At 37.6% G+C, this 20,383-nt stretch overlaps 2 protein-coding genes across 3 annotated transcripts; one reads left to right on the top strand and one right to left on the bottom strand.

The window, feature by feature from the left end:
* On the top strand, positions 75–14,354 carry LOC109233336 (thylakoid membrane protein TERC, chloroplastic). 2 transcript variants are annotated; one of them, XM_019399177.1, is made up of 14 exons: positions 75–385; positions 464–547; positions 1,860–1,918; positions 2,018–2,094; positions 3,335–3,422; positions 3,572–3,652; positions 3,787–3,843; positions 10,932–11,013; positions 12,518–12,567; positions 12,981–13,037; positions 13,134–13,212; positions 13,560–13,618; positions 13,857–13,914; positions 13,998–14,354. In XM_019399177.1, the coding sequence occupies exons 1-14, from the start codon at positions 226–228 to the stop codon at positions 14,087–14,089; spliced, it is 1,083 nt and encodes a 360-aa protein (XP_019254722.1). In that variant the 5' UTR covers positions 75–225; the 3' UTR covers positions 14,090–14,354. The 2 variants fall into 2 exon arrangements, with proteins under 2 accessions (XP_019254722.1, XP_019254721.1); XM_019399176.1 differs by having other exon boundaries at positions 76–385; positions 1,779–1,918.
* Positions 14,735–19,415, bottom strand: LOC109233337 (serine/threonine-protein kinase CDL1-like). The gene is made up of 5 exons (XM_019399178.1): positions 19,227–19,415; positions 17,275–17,462; positions 16,760–16,949; positions 16,290–16,678; positions 14,735–15,545 (listed from the first exon to the last, which is right to left on the bottom strand). The coding sequence occupies exons 1-5, from the start codon at positions 19,306–19,308 to the stop codon at positions 15,282–15,284; spliced, it is 1,113 nt and encodes a 370-aa protein (XP_019254723.1). The 5' UTR covers positions 19,309–19,415; the 3' UTR covers positions 14,735–15,281.

The following is a 20,383-nucleotide window of genomic DNA, read 5'->3' as shown; positions in this document are numbered from 1 at the left end:
AGAAGAACAATAAAGATTTCATGTATTTTATGCCATAAAAATTCAAATACTTTTTTCTTTTTAAATCACAATCTCAATATTGTAATCTAATATTTGCTTACCTTGTCTATCTTATATCCGTGGACGATCTGGGAATTGTGGCCATTTTCGTACGGGACTGCAAAACCAGTTCCATTCTTGAACCAGAAAAATCCTTTTCAGATAGTTTCCATCAAAGTTAAAGCCATGAGATTGGCTCCTGTACTACTCTATAACAACACTGCTCAATTCCCTCCTAAGTTCATTTCCAGCTCGCTCAGGATTTCTCCAATCCCTTCGCCTGCTACATACCCAAAATGGGTTCATTTTAAATTAGCTCCTTTTCGCTCTCCACCACCCAATTTAGGTATAATGCTAATTGCAGTTAATGAGTACTATTTTCTTTGACATTGAATTTGGTATTAAAGTTTCTACTTTTTTGCAGTTGGGTGTAATTGCAAACGAAGATATAGTGTTGCCATTTCCTGCTTGAGAAAATCCGAACAAGGGGAAGAATCATCCACTGCTGGTTAGAATTACTGTACTTGTTGTTTCTTATGATAAAAAATAATAACTTAATTAAGGGAAATTAAATGATAAGATTCGGAAATTCAACTGTTATGCTGATGACATCATATTTTGTACGTTTTGTTCATGTGGAATTTCCTAACATAATAGTACTCCCTCTGTTCCAGTTTATGTGAACATTTTTGCTTTTTGAGAGTCAATTTGACTAATCTTTGAAGCTAAATTAGATTAGATTAACTCAATATTTTAAAGTTAAATTTAGATTATTCAGAAACTGTATGAAAGTACTATAAGTTTGCAATTCTTCTCATGTCTAATGAAAAAACATTTCAAAATGTTGGTCAAAGTTTACATAGTTTGAATTTCGAAAAGCTAAAAGGTTCACATAAACTAGAATGGAGGGATTCCACGTAAGTTATTTTTGCTTAGGACATATTGAGTCTTTTTCTGTTATTCTGAAACATGTCGTACAAGTGAAAAGAAAACGTTCTGCAAACATTTCTGGATTCATGAAATATTACTATACACTTCTGTTCTAAAGTTAGGTGTAAGTGTTATGTGAGCACTTCAGCTCTATAAGAATGTTGGTTATTAAATTTAATGTAACCATCCTTGTTTCCATATGCTTGATTTGCATAAACGTAACGTAACCCCCACCCGCACTCTGCAAAGAAGAAAAAAGGGGGAACTAAGTTCAAGTCTCCGTCACCATTTAATTACCAAAGTAATGTATCCATTTTCACCATCAAGCTCTTTCGAAGGTCAATGTTAGCTATCCATTATATATCTTCCCACCAAATCATTTTAATTTAATCTCCATTGGTTCATTTTACCAAAATGTTTTTCGGCCCCGGTGCTTGGTTTAATTGGCAAAGGTTGAAAGGACTAGTGACTTCGGTTACATGTTTGAGCCCGACGTCATACGAACTAAGCTTAGTATTCAAGTGGTGAATTTTAGAGGGGGCGGGCCCATTATCCCCGAGTTTCGAAGGCTGTAATTGGTCCTCAGAGTTGACCGCAAAGGGATTTCGCAGTCATCAAAAAAGCAAAAAAATTCACAAAAGTTCACCAAAACGGTTTCAACATACTATCTAGCTAAAATGAAAAACTGTAGAAAAAGGGATAAATGATGTCCATCTGTCTTGAGAAGTTTTTAAGCATGTTCGAGGGTCATTAGTTGTTAATCCTTTTCTGTTCAAATGTGATGTGGCTGGCAAAAATTAATTCTGCAGAGGAGACTTCGTCATCACAGTCACATAGTGTTACCAACAATGTTGAGAGGTCTCATAATACATCTGCTGTTGATGAAGCAGAAGAAAGAACTCAAGGGTCTAAAAATTATGTATCTTCTGTCAGAACGGTTGCCTTGTGTGTAAGTAATTCCTTGCTATGATCATAACAACATTTATTCTTTGTCACACTGATCTAAAACAATCTAAATTGAAGGAAATATAGTGATGGATTTATATAGGTGCTTTCAGCTGTGGCATTTGGCGTTGGTGTAGGGTTCACTGATGGAGTTGGCAAGGCATCTGAATTTTTCGCTGGGTAAAGAGTTAAACTACTTTCCTTTCTTTTTTTTTAAAAAAAAAGAGTCAAACTGCTTTTATCAGCACAGTGAAGATTTAAGCCTATGTATTTTGGAAATACTTGAAGTTCTTTGTTGTTTAAAGCTGACGTCTAGTGCTGATTGTCACTACGGAATGCGGAGTACTTGAAAATTATTTGTAGTATTTGTAATGCAAAATGATAACAAAACTTTAATGCTATTTAGAATTGACACTATATATTATCTCCATGATTCAAGTGAGAAAAACGTTGACAAAATTTATGGAGCGTAGAGAATAGGAGAAATATTTTTTGAGAAGGGTGGGGTCTCTTACAACTTCGAAATATACAATACCTTTGCGTATCTTTACTGAATTTTAGGCAATGTGGTAGTGACCAGGTAGATTAATAATCCCTCTGTCCCACTTTATGTGGCACTCTTTCCATCTTAGTCTGTCCCAAAAATAATGTCACCTTTTCCATATTTAGAAACAAATTTAACTTGAAAATTTCCGTATACCCTTAATGAGATGATTTATAGCAACACAAATATCTAAGGCTTGTTTTAGACGACAATTTTTAGAAGTCTTCCTTTATTTCTTAAACTCCGTACCAAGTCAAATGGTGATACATAAATTTGGACGGACAGAGTAATTTGACAATGTGTTTCAGCGAGAGAGACTGATGTATTAGGGCTCATCCTAAGAAGTGGAAGTAGGCCAAAGATTCTTTAATTCAAAGTCAAAGATCTCATGTCTAGGATATCAAACAGAGCAATGGTTTTGTTGATTTAACACCTAGCTAAGGAGTTTGAGAGTCATTCGGGGGTGTGGCCCGGAAGAGCTGATAAGGGGTCAGCCTAGAGCAATGTTCTATTAACTGTGCCAGGATAGGTTACATGTTTGACTGGCAAAAGTATAGTTGTATTACCGGTATCTCATGTTGCAGTTGGTCAGTAGTGAGAATCTAATCATAGTCCAATTAAGAAGTACCTTACAGAGGAGAGGACCAAATCCAACCAAAAAAATAAAAATTGTTACTGTTTTAGGCTTTTAGCACTAGATTGCCCTGAGGATTGATTTAGTTTTGCTCAGGATTGATCTGAGTTGTTTGATTTTTCTCTATTACTCAATCTTACAAAATGTGGTCCCTTTCCTAGGTTTACTAATTCTTTCCTATCAAGTTCCAGTGTTTTCTAGGCTTGATTCTAGATTTACTGGTTTTAGCTATATATTTTCAGGTATCTTCTGGAGCAGAGTTTGTCAGTGGACAATTTATTTGTATTTGTTCTGATATTCAAATATTTCAAAGTGCCACTTATGTATCAGGTGCTGTGCTTATCTTTTCTGCACTTACTGTCAGCACTCACCACATTGTGTTCATTCTGGCCCTACTTTTACTTTATATCAGCCGCGCAATTCTATTTGTCATTTATGAGACCTTGTTCATGATGCAAATCCGCATATTGGGTCTACAGAACCGAGTGCTATCATATGGAATTGCTGGTGCCGTAATCTTCCGATTGTCTATCATACTGCTAGGAACAGCGACCCTGCAGGTTGGCTGCTAATTCTTTTGCAGAAACATGTAATTACACGAACATGCAGAAGTTCCAGCTTCCGAATATATCCCCCTACCCAGAGAAGTACACATTTAAAATTTTATTTCACGTTTATCTTTCTGTTATTTCAGAAATTTGAGGCAGTTAACCTACTTTTGGCTGGGATTCTTCTATACTCGTCATTCAAGGTGCAATCTCTTTTATCTACATTCGCAGGAATTAAATACCATCTTCATTAGCTATTATTCATTGATGCAATGTTTTTAAGAAGATAAACTTATGTTGTATGTGTGAGAATGCACGGGAGAAAAATATTATTATTGATTACTTGACAATGCTACAAAGAGCCCTATATATACACACATAACATATCCTACTCCTAATACATATTGGATTAGGGTTAGAGTTATTTACTCCTATTTACACGACTATTCTAACACTCCCCCTCAAGCTGGTGCATATAAATCATATGTACCAAGCTTGTTACATATGTAGTTAATACGAGGACCAGTGGGGGACTTGGTGAAAATATCTGCAAGCTGATCATTCGACTTCACAAACTTTGTAGCAATATCTCCCGAGAGTATCTTTTCTCTAACAAAATGACAGTCAATCTCAATGTGTTTAGTTCTCTCATGGAATACTGGATTTGACGCAATATGAAGAGCAGCTTGATTATCACACACAAGTCCCATCTGACTAATCTCACCAAATTTCAACTCCTTGAGCAACTGTTTTATCCAAATTAGCTCACATGTGGCCATAGCCATTGCTCGATATTCTGCTTCTGCACTAGACCGAGCAACCACATTCTGTTTCTTGCTCTTCCAAGACACCAAATTTCCTCCTACTAAGACACAATATCCAGACGTAGAACGTCTATCAGAAGGTGATCCTGCCCAATCAGCATCTGAGTATCCAACGATCTGCTCATGGCCTCGATCTTCAAACAATAAGCCTTTGCCTGGAGCTGATTTTATATACCGAAGAATGCGGACAACTGCATCCCAATGACTATCACAGGGAGAATCCATAAACTGACTCACAACACTCACAGGAAAGGAAATATCAGGTCTAGTCACTGTGAGGTAATTTAGTTTACCAACCAACCGCCTATATCTTGCAGGATCGCTAAGAGGCTCTCCCTGTCCTGGCAGAAGTCTAGAATTCGGATCCATCGGAGTGTCAACAGGTCTACAACCTGTCATTCCTGTCTCCTCAAGAATATCTAAGGCATACTTCCGTTGTGAGATCACAATACCTGAGCTAGACTGAGCGACCTCAATACCCAGAAAATATTTTAATCTGCCCAGATCCTTAGTCTGAAAGTGCTGAAAGAGATGTTACTTCAACTTACTAATACCATCCTGATCATCGCCGGTAATAACAATATCGTCAACATAAACGACCAGATAAATACAGAGATTTGAAGCAGAATGTCGATAAAATACAGAGTGATCAGCTTCACTACGAGTCATGCCAAACTCCTGAATAACTGTGCTGAACTTACCAAACCAGGCTCGAGGAGACTGTTTTAGCGGCGCAACCGACATACAAGGCCACTAGACTCCCCCTGAGCAACAAATCCAGGTGGTTGCTCCATATAAACCTCATCCTCAAGGTCTCCGTGAAGAAAAGCATTCTTAATGTCCAACTGATAGAGAGGCCAATGGTGAACAGCAGCCATGGATAGAAAAAGGCGGACTAATGCAATTTTAGCCGCGGGAGAGAAAGTATCACTGTAATCGAGTCCAAATATCTGAGTATATCCTTTGGCAACAAGACGAGCCTTAAGTCGATCAACCTGGCCATCTGGACCAACTTTGACTGCATACACCCAACGACAACCAACAGTCGATTTACCTGAAGGAAGAGGAACAAGCTCCCAAGTACCACTCGTATGTAAAGCAGACATCTCGTCAATCATAGCCTGTCGCCATCCGTGATGAGACAGTGCTTCACCTGTAGACTTAGGAATGGAAACAGAGGACAAAGATGACACAAATGCACAATGGGATGGTGAGAGACGATGGTAACTTAAACCGATATAATGAGGATTAGGATTAACTGTGGACCGTATACCTTTTCGTAGTGCAATCGGTTGATTAAGAGGAGACAAGTCCGCAGTATTAGCAGGGTCAGGTGCAGGACGTGAATCAGCTGGGCCTGATGCTGGGGGCGGACGACGATGATAAGTCAGGAGTGGTGGAGCTGTAGAAGGTCGAACTCGACTAGGTGGTGACACTGGATCTATAGTTGGTGGAACTGGACTAGGTGGTGGCACTGGACTTGGTGGTGATACTGGAGCTATAGGTGGTGGAGCTGTAATTGGAACTGTAGGCGGTGGAGCTATATGGGGAGGGAGATGAATGGGAGATAGGGACTGAATCTCCAAAAGAAGGAACAGGTAGCACCTCGGAAATTTCTAAGTGATTAACGGAACCTGTGAAGTATGATTGGGTTTCAAAGAAGGTAACATCAGCAGACATAAGAAATCGCTGAAAGTCAGGAGAATAACATCGATATCCCTTTTGCGTTCTCGAGTAACCCAGAAATATGCACTTAAGAGCACGAGGAGCTAACTTATCTTTTCCTGGAGTAAGGTCATGAACAAAGCACGTACTCCCAAAGACACGGGGTGGAAGAGAGAACAAGGGTAAGTGAGGAAACAGGACAGAGAATGGAACTTGATTTTGGATAGCTGAAGATGGCATACGATTAATAAGATAACAAGATGTAAGAACCGCATCCCCCCTAAAAACGCAGCGGAACATGAGATTGTATGAGTAGGGTACGAGCAGTTTCAATAAGATGCCTATTCTTTCTTTCAGCTACCCCATTTTGTTGGGATGTGTACGGACAAGATGTTTGATGAATAATCCCATGGGAGTTCATAAACTGCTGAAATGGGGAAGACAAATACTCTAGGGCATTATCACTTCGAAATGTGCGGATAGAAACCCCAAATTGATTTTGAATTTCAGCATGGAAGGTCTGAAAAATAGAAAACAACTCAGATCAATTTTTCATTAAAAATATCCAAGTGCACCTGGAATAATCATCAATGAAACTGACAAAGTAGCGAAATCCTAAGGTAGAGCTAACCCGACTAGGACCCCAAACATCTGAATGGACTAAAGTAAAAGGTGACTCTGCTCGATTGTCAAGACGCCGCGGGAAATGGGAGCGGGTATGCTTACCGAGCTGACACGACTCACACTCTAGAGTGGACAAGTGAGATAAGTCAGGTACCATTTTATGAAGTTTTGATAAACTGGGATGTCCTAACCGTTTATGTAATAAATCTGGTGAATCAGTAACGGGAGAAGTTATTGGAGGAAGACAAGATGCGAGTCCATGTGATTTTGCAAGGACAAGGTAATAAAGTCCATCTGATTCACGTCCAGTACCAATGATCCGCCCTGTACTGCGTTCCTGTATAAAAACAAGGTCATCAAGAAATAAAACAGCCGATTTAAGTGATTTGGCTAAGCGACTAACGGCTATGAGATTAAAAGGACTACCAGGAACGTAAAGAACTTAGTCTAAAGGTTAGGAAGGAAGTGGACTTGCTTGACCTATTGCAGTTGCCATGGCTTGAGACCCATTGGCCATTGTGACTGTTGGAAGAGATTGAGAATATGAGATACTAGTGAAAAGAGATTTGTTACCAGAAATATGATCAGATGCACCAGAATCAATGACCCAAGACTCAAAGGGTGTAGATTGGGAGACACCAGTCATGCTACTATTTGTTGGAACAACGGAGGTTAATCCTGAAGATGTCTGTTTACGTGCTTTGTACTGAAGGAACTCAATATAATCCGGTAAAGAAACCATCTGGATTGGATTTATTGCATTTAATCCAACGGATTGTGAGGCAAAAGCTTCAGGTATTAATTCCATTATAATATTGTTCCGGAAAAAAACAGAAAATCGCTGGGATCACTGTTCACGCCGGAAAAATCACTGTAGCTCGCCGGAAAATTCCAAAGTGGTCGGAATTGAAAAATAAAATTATGGGTAGGCTCGGAATTTAAGGACGATCCAACTGCCCTGAAGGAGTTTCATCAAAAAATGGTCGGAAGTGGGCTCACGCGCCGGCGCGTGGGTGTCACGCGCTCACCGGAAAAATTCTTCTGCCGGCGCGTGTGGGCGCGTGGCAGCTTTTCTACCAGAGAAATTTTGAAGGGTTGGTCGCCGACGAGTGATCTACCTCGTGGTGGTGTTGGTTTTTTTGCACAACACCGATAGAAAGTGACTTGATTACGGGCAGCCTTCTAAGTCGCCGGAAAATTGCACGGCGACGAGGTCTTTCTTCCCGGAAGTCGCTGGAATGATGCACAGCGATATGTTTCTCACTAATGCTCTGATACCATGTGAGAATGCACGGGAGAAAAATATTATTATTGATTACTTGACAATGCTACAATGAGCCCTATATATACACACATAACATATCCTAGTCCTAATACATATTGGATTAGGGTTAGAGTTATTTACTCCTATTTACACGACTATTCTAACAGTATGATCTTTAATTGGCCTTGATGTAGCCATGTTGAACGAGTGCGACATGAGTATGGATACTTTATATGAATTCGTCATACTAAAATTAGCAAAGTCTTGTACCTGATGCTTATAACCCATACCTGATACTTAAAGATATCTATACCGAATACATATTCGTAGTTGAGTCCTTGTAACATAGATATAAGTGAGCATGCCCCAAAAGATTAGTACCACACTACCATGGGTAGTGACAATAGATTTTGTATTTCTTCTGCAATGGAACAAAAGGTAGGGCAGCATCTGAGACATGCAAAGCCTTGTGGATATCATTCTTGAGGGGTAGAAACGAGGGTGGGGGTTAGGAATGGGCAATTAGATACTTATTTTTTACGATCATCACTTTAGGGACACAAATGTCTTCTCTTTGTTCATAACTGTCTTGCTTCAGTAACGCTTATGATGCTCTTGCTTTTGCAAAGGATCCTACATAAGAACATGATGACCACCAATTTATTTAAATTAGCATATTTGTTGTTCTGAAAGTTGCAACGTTTTTATTTTAGTGCTGTTGCAAAAATATAAGGACAGAACTATTTAAATATGTTGATTTGATAATATAATCCCTTTGAGGATGTCATATCAACTTTGTCGGTGGTATCGTCGGGAAGAATTAACTAAAAGAACATTGCAGTAAAAAGGTGTAAGAGGGAGATTAAATCCTTGCTTCTCAACCAGGACAAATTAGATTGCTTTGTTGTTGTGAGGACCAACATAGACAGAATCCTCTTACCATCACGCAAACTCCAATCAATGACCGTGCTTTCTTGTTACAAAATGGAAAAAAAAAAAAAGAAACTTAGTAATGTGCTATATTGATCTCATAATTGAGAAAACAGTATGTTATTATATAAATAAAGATATCTTGTAATAATTATAATTAAATAAAAGATGACACTTAAGCCAAGATGATGTGAAGGTATAGCCACCTTCACGTCGTCCAGTACAATTTATTACATAGTTAATCTAGCTTTTGCTCTGTGAAGGTGTTATCTAATTCTAGTGGGAGTAATGGTTTCATATCGCCATGAAACTTTGCAGAAATCATTAGTGCTTTCTTTAGTTGAAAGAGTGTAAGTCAAACTTATGAAGTACTTGACAAGAATGACAGTGTGCTAGACATATAAGTAGTGTGCTAGATAGTTTGCCAACGCATGTGATGTCACTCTTACCCCTCCCTTTAAAGTAGGAGAAAAAGTGGACAGAATAACAACTAACTAGAGAATTTTCCTGGAAAGGCAATAAGGGAAAGACTACTTTCCCTTTAGTTAACGGAGGCGTAGGTGTTACAGCTCCAAGTACATGGCTGCGGAAGCATAATTTGGAAGGAAAACTACTGTGGAAACAGGTCAACAGTGAGGGCCCAAGGGCTGTTGGTCAGCTAACCTGTCATAGGCTCCTGTGGGATTAGTCTCTGGAAGAATGTAAGGTTTTATGTTGCAAACACCTGCTTCTTGGTGGGGAATAGCAGAAGTTAAGATTCAAGCAAGGTGCCTGGATTGGCCATATTCCTTTTGGAAGAGCAGTTCTAGACTTGTACGGTTTGGTAGTCAACCCTGATGCATCAGTTGCACAACGCTGGGGGAGCAGACTTGAGAGAACTTTTGAGACAGGAAGCATCTGAATATATGAGAATACTTGAAGATGCTGATATACCAGGAGGAAGCATGGATGAGACATCATAGAGATGGAAAGTACTCTGTCAGATATGGTTATGAAATATTAACCACAGATTAAAATGGTCCATCACAGTGGCCTTGGAAGATAATCTAGAAAGGCGGTGGAACTCCCAAGGTGGCCGACTTTTGCTGTATTAGGGCGCATGATGCTTGTCTAACTCAATTATATTTACAAAGAAGGGGTATGATGTGTAATAGATTTTTCATATGTGAAGGCAGTGAAGGAGAGATAAATCACTTGTTCATACACTTCCAGGCCTTTGGAGCATGTTTTTCAGTCTGTACAATTTAAACAATTGGTTAGGCATTGAAGGAACTGTTATGAAGCTGGACTTGAAGGTAGACGGGAAGAGAGGACAGGAGGATATGGTTCACTATCCCAGCCTGCATCTTTTGGGTAATTTGGCAAGAGAGGACTAGAAGATATTTTGAAGGTTTAGCCAATCAAATATGACAAAATTAGATATTCATGTTTGCAAGTTTTTGGCTTTTTGGTGTAAAATGACAGATATTTGATGTTAACGTGCCACTTGAGTTCCTCAGCTCCCTAGACTTTTAAGGAGGGAGCCTGAGTTTTTGACTTGTACGTATAAGCACCTTCTTGGTGCTTTTGGTGAAATAAAACTCCGATTATTTATTTAAAAAGATGAGAAGGCAGAGCCATCTCTCCAATCGCTGCATATATTACTTAAGTCATGCTATCAATACTGCCAGAATTTTGAATCTGAGCAATCGAGGCTATAAGTATGTTGAAAACAGACTGCTAGATGCTCATAGGAGTTCCCCTGGATGTCTGCATAAAGATACATTTTGGTTTAGTATCAATGACTTTTCTTTTCCATGCCATGTGGAAATGGAATACAAGCTTAGCATAACTGCCGACACCCGTTTCGAATTGTCGTAAACTAATAAGAAAACCACCTATGAGATACCTAAATGTGCTCATATATTACTTCTGATCAACATTGTTGTCCCAGAAACATTTTTGCAATTTAAATCATGATACGGATTTTTTTTATCTCTTTTAGCTGTTCACTGGAGAAGAAGAAGACGCTGATCTATCTGACAATTTCATTGTGAAGACCTGCCAGAAATTCATTCCCATCACATGTAAAATTCTTTCGGCATCTTTGCATAATTAGGTGTAATACTTGGTTTCTAGTTGGTCTTATATGTGCCCCTGCAAATGACTGCTGGTTTGGTTTTTTCTTATTGTGGTATTAACTTTGTATTGGTTGTTCTGGAATAGTTGAAGTGATCAAGTCCAACTACAACGACAGCTGCTAGTTTGATTTATTCTTGTGATACTCTTTTTTTTTTAAAAAATGAATTGGTTATTCGGAAGTCCTCAAATTGATTGACTCCAACAACAACAATTGCATCCTATGGTGGTTTCTCAATCGTAGCTTGTAGTTGAGAGCTTCGCGTAAAGTTTACACAAAAATCATTACGTTGTGCATGTTGCAAACGTGGAAATGAGGGCCTTCTCTCTTCTTTCTTTTTTGTTGTCCCCTTTGTAAGGATGTGGAGTCTGATTCTGTTTAGGTGCATAATGTGATCATTTACTTACTATTTTGCGGAGACATGTTTTGGGAAATAAGCTATGCTCCTTTTTCATATTTGATTGTTCTCTTCCCTTCCAGTCAAGGTGGGATTTGATACAAACTATTTTTTGTAAATAGAACTTAGAGGTTTAGATATATGACATACTCCAGGTTGTTTACTTCTTCATTCAAAAAATGGAGAAAAAAAAATCTTAATCAAAGATAATGTTGTTGGACCTTACAAAATAGAGTATCATTTTTGGGTGGAGGCATTGAAGTAGTGACGGTGAGACAAATTAGTGCCAATGTCCTTTGAAAACTAACTAGAAAGCACGTATAGAACAAAGGTACACTTTGATTATTAAGCACATACAATTCGACTTCATTAAAAAAAATACATACAATACGGCACATGCTATAAATCTATTGGGTATCACCAAAATTCATGGTCCACTGTAACTTATAGGCTGTTTGGCCAAGCTGGACAAATCAGCTTATTTTGAGAAGTTCTATTTTTCAAAAGTACTTTTGGTGAAAAGCAGTTTGTGTTTGGCTAATTGAAAAGCACTTCTAAGTAGCAATTTGTGTTTGACCAAGCTTTTAAAAAGTACTTCTTTTAAAAAGTACTTCTTAAGTGTATTATTCTCAAAAGTGCTTCTCAAAAAGTGCTTCTAGGAAGAAGCTACTTTTTTCAACTTCTACTCAAAAGCACTTCTTTTTCTTCTAAAAGATTGGCCAAACACTTCAACTTTGGAAAAAAAGCATGCTTTTCAGCTTGGAGAAGCTTGGTCAAACAGGCTATTAAGCTCCATATATAGAAAATAATCCTTTTCCTTGCCTCAAATTTGCTTTGGTTTAGCAAGCTTATTAGGTCAACTTTCCCCCCTCAGAGATTAATGTTTTTCTAATTCTGTGATGTTCTTCGAATTACTCTTTAGGTCATATGATACATGAGTAGGGTCCAGGCCCATGTTTTCTTAAGATGATGAAGCTCTGCTCCTTGTGCAGAAATTTAACCTTTGAGCTTGTGGAATATATGATGATTTTTCAAACTTTTCTTGGTGTTACAGCTGAATATGATGGTAACCGGTTCCTAACTTTGCAGGATGGTGTATGGAAAGTAAGTCAGTGAGTAATTTTAGCAGTTGAAACTTATCTTTGTCCTGGCATGTCACCTCTCTAATATTCATGCATATATCAGTTTATACCTTAAAATTTCAGGATAAATGGTATCCTGTGTCTATTGACCATCTATGAGCACGAAACCCTGTGTACTTGTTATATAGTTCCTTGTTATATAGTATGGAAAGTAAGTGAGTAATTTTAGCAGTTGAAACTTATCTTTGTCCTGGCATGTCACCTCTCTAATATTCATGCATATATCAGTTTATACCTTAAAATTTCAGGATAAATGGTATCCTGTGTCTATTGACCATCTATGAGCACAAAACCCTGTGTACTTGTTATATAGTTCCTTAGTTATAAGAAAAGCTTGAATATTTTTAAAATAATAGGCTTTAACATTTTGGGCAGGCTACACCTTTACTTCTGACAGTAGCGGTTATTGAACTCAGTGATATTGCATTCGCTGTGAGTTTTTTCTGTTCATACTGGATATTTCATATCTTGAAGGGCTAACATGCCTGTTCATTTATGTCCTAACAACAATGTTGTGCTTCTTCTCAGGTTGATTCTATACCAGCAGTTTTTGGTGTCACAAGAGATCCTTTCATAGTTTTCACTTCCAATCTCTTTGCAATTTTGGGTAGACCCTTCATTCTCTGTCTTGCTTCTTGTTTTAATCACAAGAGCTATAGAAAGAATTAATTACTAATCGAATGTGATTTCTTTTACCAAATTAGAGTTGGTCTAAACCAAGTAATATTTGTCATATGTTGCTCTATGCTTTTGTAAATGATCATGTTTTAACGTCTTTTCATCATGTCATATATAACAAGGACCCATGTGCATGAAGTTATTAGTTTACGCAGTAATTAAAAGAAATCTCCCACTTTATCGTTCACTGTTCACTCTGATTTCACGAAGATGTAGATCTTCTTATATTATTACCCTTCCCTAAGAACTAGGGGACTAACCTAGCTCTTTATGCAGGATTGAGGTCATTGTACACACTCATTTCTGAAAGTATGGGGGAGTTGGAATACTTACAGGTGAGAATTTACTTGCTTTTATCAGTCTCTGCTTGCTGCATTGCAGCAGCCTCTCATTCCAATCTGGAGCTGGTCATGATTTCTCAAGTTTTTGAGCTCTTGTTCTACAGATATGAGTCAGTAGCATTAAGAAATTAAATAAAACAAATCAAACTAGTCGGTAATCTATTAATGAGATCTCTAAAGTTCACTTTTACATGGATGATAATTTTTAACTTAGATTCTCATTTCTGTTCAGCCTTCCATTGGTGTTGTCTTGGGATTCATTGGATTCAAAATGATCCTGGACTTTTTCGGTGAGTTTCTGCAAACACATTTAGCCTTTCCTCTTATGATTCAAATCCAGTAGGATGTCCGGCTGATGTCAAAATTCATGCAGGATACCATGTTTCCACAGAGGCTTCTCTAGGCGTTGTAGCTACATGTCTTAGCGCTGGAGTCTTGCTGAGTCTTGCTAAGAAATCTGATTAGAGAGAGTCGAATAATCAATGTGTTGGGGTCCTTTCTGGGATGCTAATCTTCCTTAGGAAGATGAAGGACCTGTGCCGTGTTCTTTATGTTCTTATCTTTCTTTTCTCCTTCATTGTTGCCTTGGACATTACATGTATACTAGTGTTCCTTTCTCTGCCAAATGCCAAAATTTACTTTCTTGCAGTGATATTAACAATGTTAAAGAGACGTTGGAATTTTAGCCATAGATTTTGGCTCAAAATATGAGATGATTTTGAAGATTGTTTATCAAACCGCCCATTTCAACTTAAAACTTGAAATATGGATTTTGAAGTTTGAAAAACATGTTTTAGGAGTTTTTTCCAAGTTTCCACTCGCAAAGCGTTCAACTGTGTTTCAAAGAAGTTTTTTAAGAAGCTATAAGGGCAGCCCGGTGCACGATCGGATCACGAGGGTCTATTGTACGCAGGATCACGAGGGTCTATTGTACGCAGCCTTGTATGTTGAAAAAATGGCTCTATTGAGAAAATGGTTATAGCATGCAACCTCTTCACTATCGAATTGGATTTACATTGTTATCTCATTTATTTCCTTGGATTTTTTACAAGAGTCATTGTAATGGACACTGATGAAAACAAATTTTACAGTAAACATGCATCAAAAGCACAAGATAACAAAATGTTCTTCAGCAACATTCAAGAGTCATATACTAACTTGTAGTATTACATTTTTATGCGTTTTCCTCAAAGATATGGCTATAGGAAAGAAACACAATCACACGATTGTACATCATAATGAGCTATTCTAATACATATACTTGCACTCATAAATATAAGCCATGTCTGTACAACAAAATACCGGACCAGGCTTTGGAGGTCTACCAAAGAATGACCAAAACCACAAATTGCACAAACGCAAATCGCCTATAAATGCTATGCTTAAGGGGAACAAGCAGCTTCAACTGACAAAAGAACAAGGGAGGACCTCATAGTTGATCTGACTTCTGAGGGATAAAATATTTGTCGCGCCAATTTAGTTCAATATTATTGAACCTGCAGTCAAGGTGCCACTGATTCTGGTTTGCTATCTGTACTTTCAACTTAGCTGGTATTCAAGAGGTCCCTTTGTCTTGGCTCCCCCCTTTTTAGATGATCTCGTTTTATCGCCCGTCACCATCTAGTTTCATAGCTCCATTTAACCTATTTGTTACTTTTCACCATCGTTTCATTCTAGGTGAAGTAGCAGGTCCTGGCCTTGAAGTTTGGATGCCTCGGTTTTCAGTGTCAAATTTTTGTGAAGCAAGGTAGGTCAAAGCCGTGACAACGTCAGCTATGACTGGACGCATGTTGGGTTGCTCCTGAACACACATTGCCGCAACTGCTAGAGCTTGGTACAATCCCCTTACTGGATAATGGCCTTGCAGCATTGGATCAGCCATCTGCGAGAATTTCCTCCGATCTTTGAATAATGGTCTTGCCTGATATCCAGAGCACAATTAAAAAGTTAGAAACCTGGTTCTCTTTATGGTTGGCTAACAGGAAAGAACAATCTATAGAACCCCCCACGCACCACGGCCAAGAAAAGGGGAACACAAAGAGGATCTGAACAATAAAAAACTCTCCTTCGCTCCATTTGACACACGATAGATGCTCAAGATTTTCCTTAAACACTCCTGAAAATAAATTCTACCCTCACGACATTAAATACTCCATTACTTTCTCCTTCTTTAAATGCTCCATTAACAGCACATCAACCTCAACTGAAATACCCAACCTTACCCCTACCCACAATGGTTAAGATACATTGCCTCAAGTAGTGTCATCTGACAACGATTTGTCGACAGCACGTCAACATCAACTGAAATACCCAGCTTTAAATTTAACAGTATTTTTGTTAATTCTTTCAGGAAAAATTAAAACACTCTCAATCTTCCACACTGGATTCTGAAGTGATTAACCGCATCCGCTTTCAGATACGCACAAGATAATTGTCAAACCATAATCATATTAGATCAGTAATGACCAGCTTTTTAACTCAATTTATTGAACTTATCCTATGGAATGCAGATTACTACAAATGCATTTTATGACTGTCCGATAAGATTCTTTTTCCCTTTTATAGTTGAATAACTATAGAGATCAAAATACATTGAAGCAACATAGCAACATGCCACCACAGAATCAACAGCAACCAAAAAGATGTATGATAAAGAAAATCTTACCCATATAACCAGATTGAAATCTCCTCCGGTTTTTGAACTTTCAATTGCTTTCCTGCCTGTAATAATCTCCAAGAGGACTACCCCAAAGCTGTAAACGTCTGACTTCAAAGTCAACTGTCCAGTCATGGCATACTCTGGCGCACAATAACCGTAAGTACCCATAACTCTTGTAGAGACATGGGTGTTATCTCCTACTGGCCCCAATTTGGCCAAGCCAAAGTCAGAGAGCTTTGCGTGATAACCCTCACCAAGCAAAATGTTTGAGCATTTTAAATCACGGTATATTACAGGAGGACTTGCACTGTGTAGATATTCCAAGCCTTTTGCTGCTCCGGCAGCAATTTTCATTCTTGTGTTCCAGTCTAGCCGTTCCTTACCTGGAGTAGGATCTGCAGAAGAATCACTTCAATTCCAAATTTAAGCCGACTTCAAAATAAAATGAAAAAGAATGTCTGGCTAAGAAAGATTACCATGAAGATGGTCTTCCAATGACCCTAATGGCATATATTCGTAGACGAGAAGTCTCTGATCTCCATCAGCACAATAGCCAATTAGATTTACAAGGTTAGGATGGTGTAACAGACTTAACATCAGCACTTCGACAAGAAATTCCCTGTTGCCTTGTAATCCATTACGATCAAGTTGCTTGATCGCAACGACCTGCACCAATAAAATCAATAAAAAGGTCTTAAACTTCAGCTCCAGCCAATAACTTAGAACTGGGACGCAAACCATCAAGCATGGCGTCACACCCCTTGCCCTCTATAAATGTGCCAACTGATGATAACATAGCTATGCTCATCCGAAAAGGATAAAAGTATGTGATCTTGGGTCAGTAAAAATCAAGAAGAAAATACAGTATTCACGCATGAACACTATTCAGAGAATAGTGAGTTTAACAGAGTCTGGTAGATTAGAGGCAAAGCAATCTCTTATTGTTACATTCCATATTAGTAAAAAGCAAAGAGAGTTCACGAGAATTGACCTGATTGGATTCAATCACCCCTTTGTATACTCTACCAAAGCCTCCTTCTCCAAGAAGATAATCACCTCGAAAGTTTTTTGTTGCGGCCGCTAATTCACGAAATATAAAAGTCTTGGCTGCAATTTGGTTGGACCCTGCATCCTTAACAACTTCCTTTGTGCTTAATGAATTCCTTGCTTTCAACTTATCTGAAGATAAGAACATAAAATAGAAAAGTAAATAAAGCATGGCATTGAAATGGGGCAACTAGTGTTCAAAGACATCAAGGATGATTGACAAGCAGGGAAAAAGATTAGATATAAAAATTTTATTGGTTCAATTGCGGAATGTGGGAGGTTGTTTGAAGTTTGAACTATGAAGCTTCTTTAACTGTAAAAGGTTGTTTGAAAATTGACATATGAAACTTCACTAGCTGATGTTGTTTAATGTGGCATACAGTATCAAAAACAGCAGGAGTTGACAAGCTCACCCAGATAAATAGATAATGTACCAATAATTTATCTGCGACAATTCCTTTAGTGAAACAACCATTCTTCTTCAAAATTTTAAAGATGCACAATACATATTGTCGATTGATATACATATAACTAGTTAACTGAGGTGATATACTGAAATAAAAAGTTAAATATTCCAAAATCCATACTGTAAAATGGAAAAGCTGCAAATATTCGGAGGTCAAACAGAAATCATTTCATCTTACTTGAACAAATTTGGCACACAGACGTCACCCTTACAGCCAATCTACATAACCGTACATGAGATTTTCACCCCATAGGGCCCCTCGTTCAATTCTTTCAAATTCATTGGATCCTTTTCCATGTTCGAGAATCCCCCTTCTTCCACCTTCCACTCTGCCCGGAGACTAACTAGGACCAATTTAGTCAAACTTGCCTTGTCTACAGAAGGAAGATTGGAACCAATTGACTTGAGGCTACCAAACTCCTCTAGCATTTCATCCCATTATCATGTTACAAGGACCTTCCTTCTGGTTCTATGAGGCATTCATACAAAACAAAATAACAGAATTGATAAAACTAGCTACTTAACTTCTTATTAGATACTAAATGAAAGCACTAGTCGTCTGACGTTTACCACTTCCATACTAGAGTACTACCCATTCAGCAAATTGAACCAAAATTTTGGTCCCAAAATTCTGCATCAAAATTAATTGTTAGACACTGCCTCTAAATTACAATTATTTTTTCTTTTAGTGATGGTGATGTCTGGACCAACTTTGTGCGCACTTCGACTATTCCACTAGATACCTGCTATCTCCCGCCAGCACAGGTATCAGCTAACTCTAACTCTGCCCATCAATGCTTAGGTAGATAGGAAGAAATCACCGATTTTCTTTTCCTTTTGCTGGAATTTGAACCTGAGACCCCATGGTTCTCCTCCTACTTCATTGACCACTACCACACCCTTGGGTGCCTCTAAGTTGCAATCAATTCTTCCATTACCACGATTACTTGACCGGTAGTGTTTTTGTCAGCTTATATGCACCTTAATTATTCCACTCCACACCTACATTCTCCCATCAGTGTAGGTAATCAAGCAGGAGACAATCACCTAGTAATTTTTTTTTTTTTTTTTGAGATTGAACCCTGATCTCCCATGATTTTCATTCCAGCTTCACACCCTTGGGTCCAACTACAAACTAGACTCTAAGTTAACCTAAAGCAGCAGGTCATGGACTCGTGGGGGTTCTCCAATAACATATTACAACAACAATCAAGTACAATAATTAGCCATTGTATTACTATTGTAGGTCTCAAGATCCAGGTCATCAAAGTACAAAAAATGGTACACAGCTTAAATTTCCAAGAATCAGAAGTTGAAAAAATCCAAAACAATCAAAACCCATGAAAATAACATATATAAAACAACCCCATTTCGCCAAATCAAACAATCAGTTGATTAAATGCACACTTATGCAGATTTGATAAAATTACCAGAAGAGTGTTGAACTGAATCGATGCAATTTTTCTTCTTTGAGGTCTGTTTGGATGGTCCAGTGCAAGGAAACCAACCCATTTTCTCCAATTTATTTCTTCTATGGAAGTTTATGGAAAGAGTAGCAAAGGGAAGTTTTGCACAGCTGATTAGCTGTCTAGAAAAGTGAAGACTGAAAACGGAGGATATTATTAACCTTTTGGTGGGTGTACTCCTTTTTTACCGTTTTATTTATTATTTATTTAATATTTATAATTTTGGTTTTAAGGACTAATGAATGATTACTTCCCTTTTAAAATTGGTTGACTTGGTCAATTTTAGGCATAAAATCTTTTTTTTCTTTTCTTTTCTTTTCTTCTCCTAGGCATTTGACTATTTTGATGAAATTGAAAGAAGAAGAAAAAAAAAGAATTTGAAGTTGAGATTTCATTTGAAAAAAAAAATAGTGAAAGGTGAAAATTGTGTGTGGAAATTATTGGTTTACTTGAAATGCTGCTCAAACCTTTATTTCAATTACAAATTCTCTGTTTCATGTGAAAACTAAAATATCGAGTAAAATTAATATCAAGACATTGATTTTCAAATACTCATTTCAATATTTGAAAATATAATGCATGTCGAAGCTGCATTTATATCTCCTTATAAAATTTTATCTGTTGTTGAAATTTTACACTAATATTTATTTTTTATCAAAATATAATACTGATGGTGCTTTTATGGCAAGAGATTGTAATAGGAGGTTTTTATTTTGGTTAGTCTTCGTAATGTAAAAACTTATTATATCTGGTGTTTAGACCAATTTAATACTAAATAAATGATGCATATCTTCAATTATACTCTTATCAATAAATTATAATTAATTAATATATATTTTTACTTTAATTTATAACTTAACCATGATACATTAATATAATTTTACCATCCTCATATTTGGTAGTGACTACGGATACAAGGGCTATGGCCTATACTAGTAAAATGATTTTGCAATTAGGGGTGTTGATAAAAATCCGAAAAACGAACCAAACCGACCAAAAAAATCGATACTTTTTTGTTTGGTTTTGGTTTTAATCAGAAAAAAAAATCGAAAAAACCGAACCAAACCGACTATAGGATTAGCTATTTCAAATTTATTATTACACTTATATATATATATATT

This window comes from Nicotiana attenuata, chromosome 10 (genome assembly GCF_001879085.1).
Source record: "Nicotiana attenuata strain UT chromosome 10, NIATTr2, whole genome shotgun sequence".
Classification (NCBI taxonomy): domain Eukaryota; kingdom Viridiplantae; phylum Streptophyta; class Magnoliopsida; order Solanales; family Solanaceae; genus Nicotiana; species Nicotiana attenuata.
This window is presented reverse-complemented; position numbering and strand designations above follow the sequence as displayed.

What these genes read in the sequence shown, in the direction of transcription:
- LOC109233337 (XM_019399178.1), bottom strand. Translation starts at nt 19,308, where the DNA reads ATGGGTTGGTTTCCTTGCACTGGACCATCCAAACAGACCTCAAAGAAG. An exon ending in GGGTGATTGAATCCAATCAG is followed by an intron (nt 16,950 to 17,274) that starts GTCAATTCTCGT and finishes TTATTGGTGCAG; the next exon opens with GTCGTTGCGATCAAGCAACT. An exon ending in ATTTCAATCTGGTTATATGG is followed by an intron (nt 15,546 to 16,289) that starts GTAAGATTTTCT and finishes TCTGGATATCAG; the next exon opens with GCAAGACCATTATTCAAAGA.
- LOC109233336 (XM_019399176.1), top strand. Translation starts at nt 226, where the DNA reads ATGAGATTGGCTCCTGTACTACTCTATAACAACACTGCTCAATTCCCT. An exon ending in GGAAGAATCATCCACTGCTG is followed by an intron (nt 548 to 1,778) that starts GTTAGAATTACT and finishes TTAATTCTGCAG; the next exon opens with AGGAGACTTCGTCATCACAG. An exon ending in CAATCTCTTTGCAATTTTGG is followed by an intron (nt 13,213 to 13,559) that starts GTAGACCCTTCA and finishes CTCTTTATGCAG; the next exon opens with GATTGAGGTCATTGTACACA.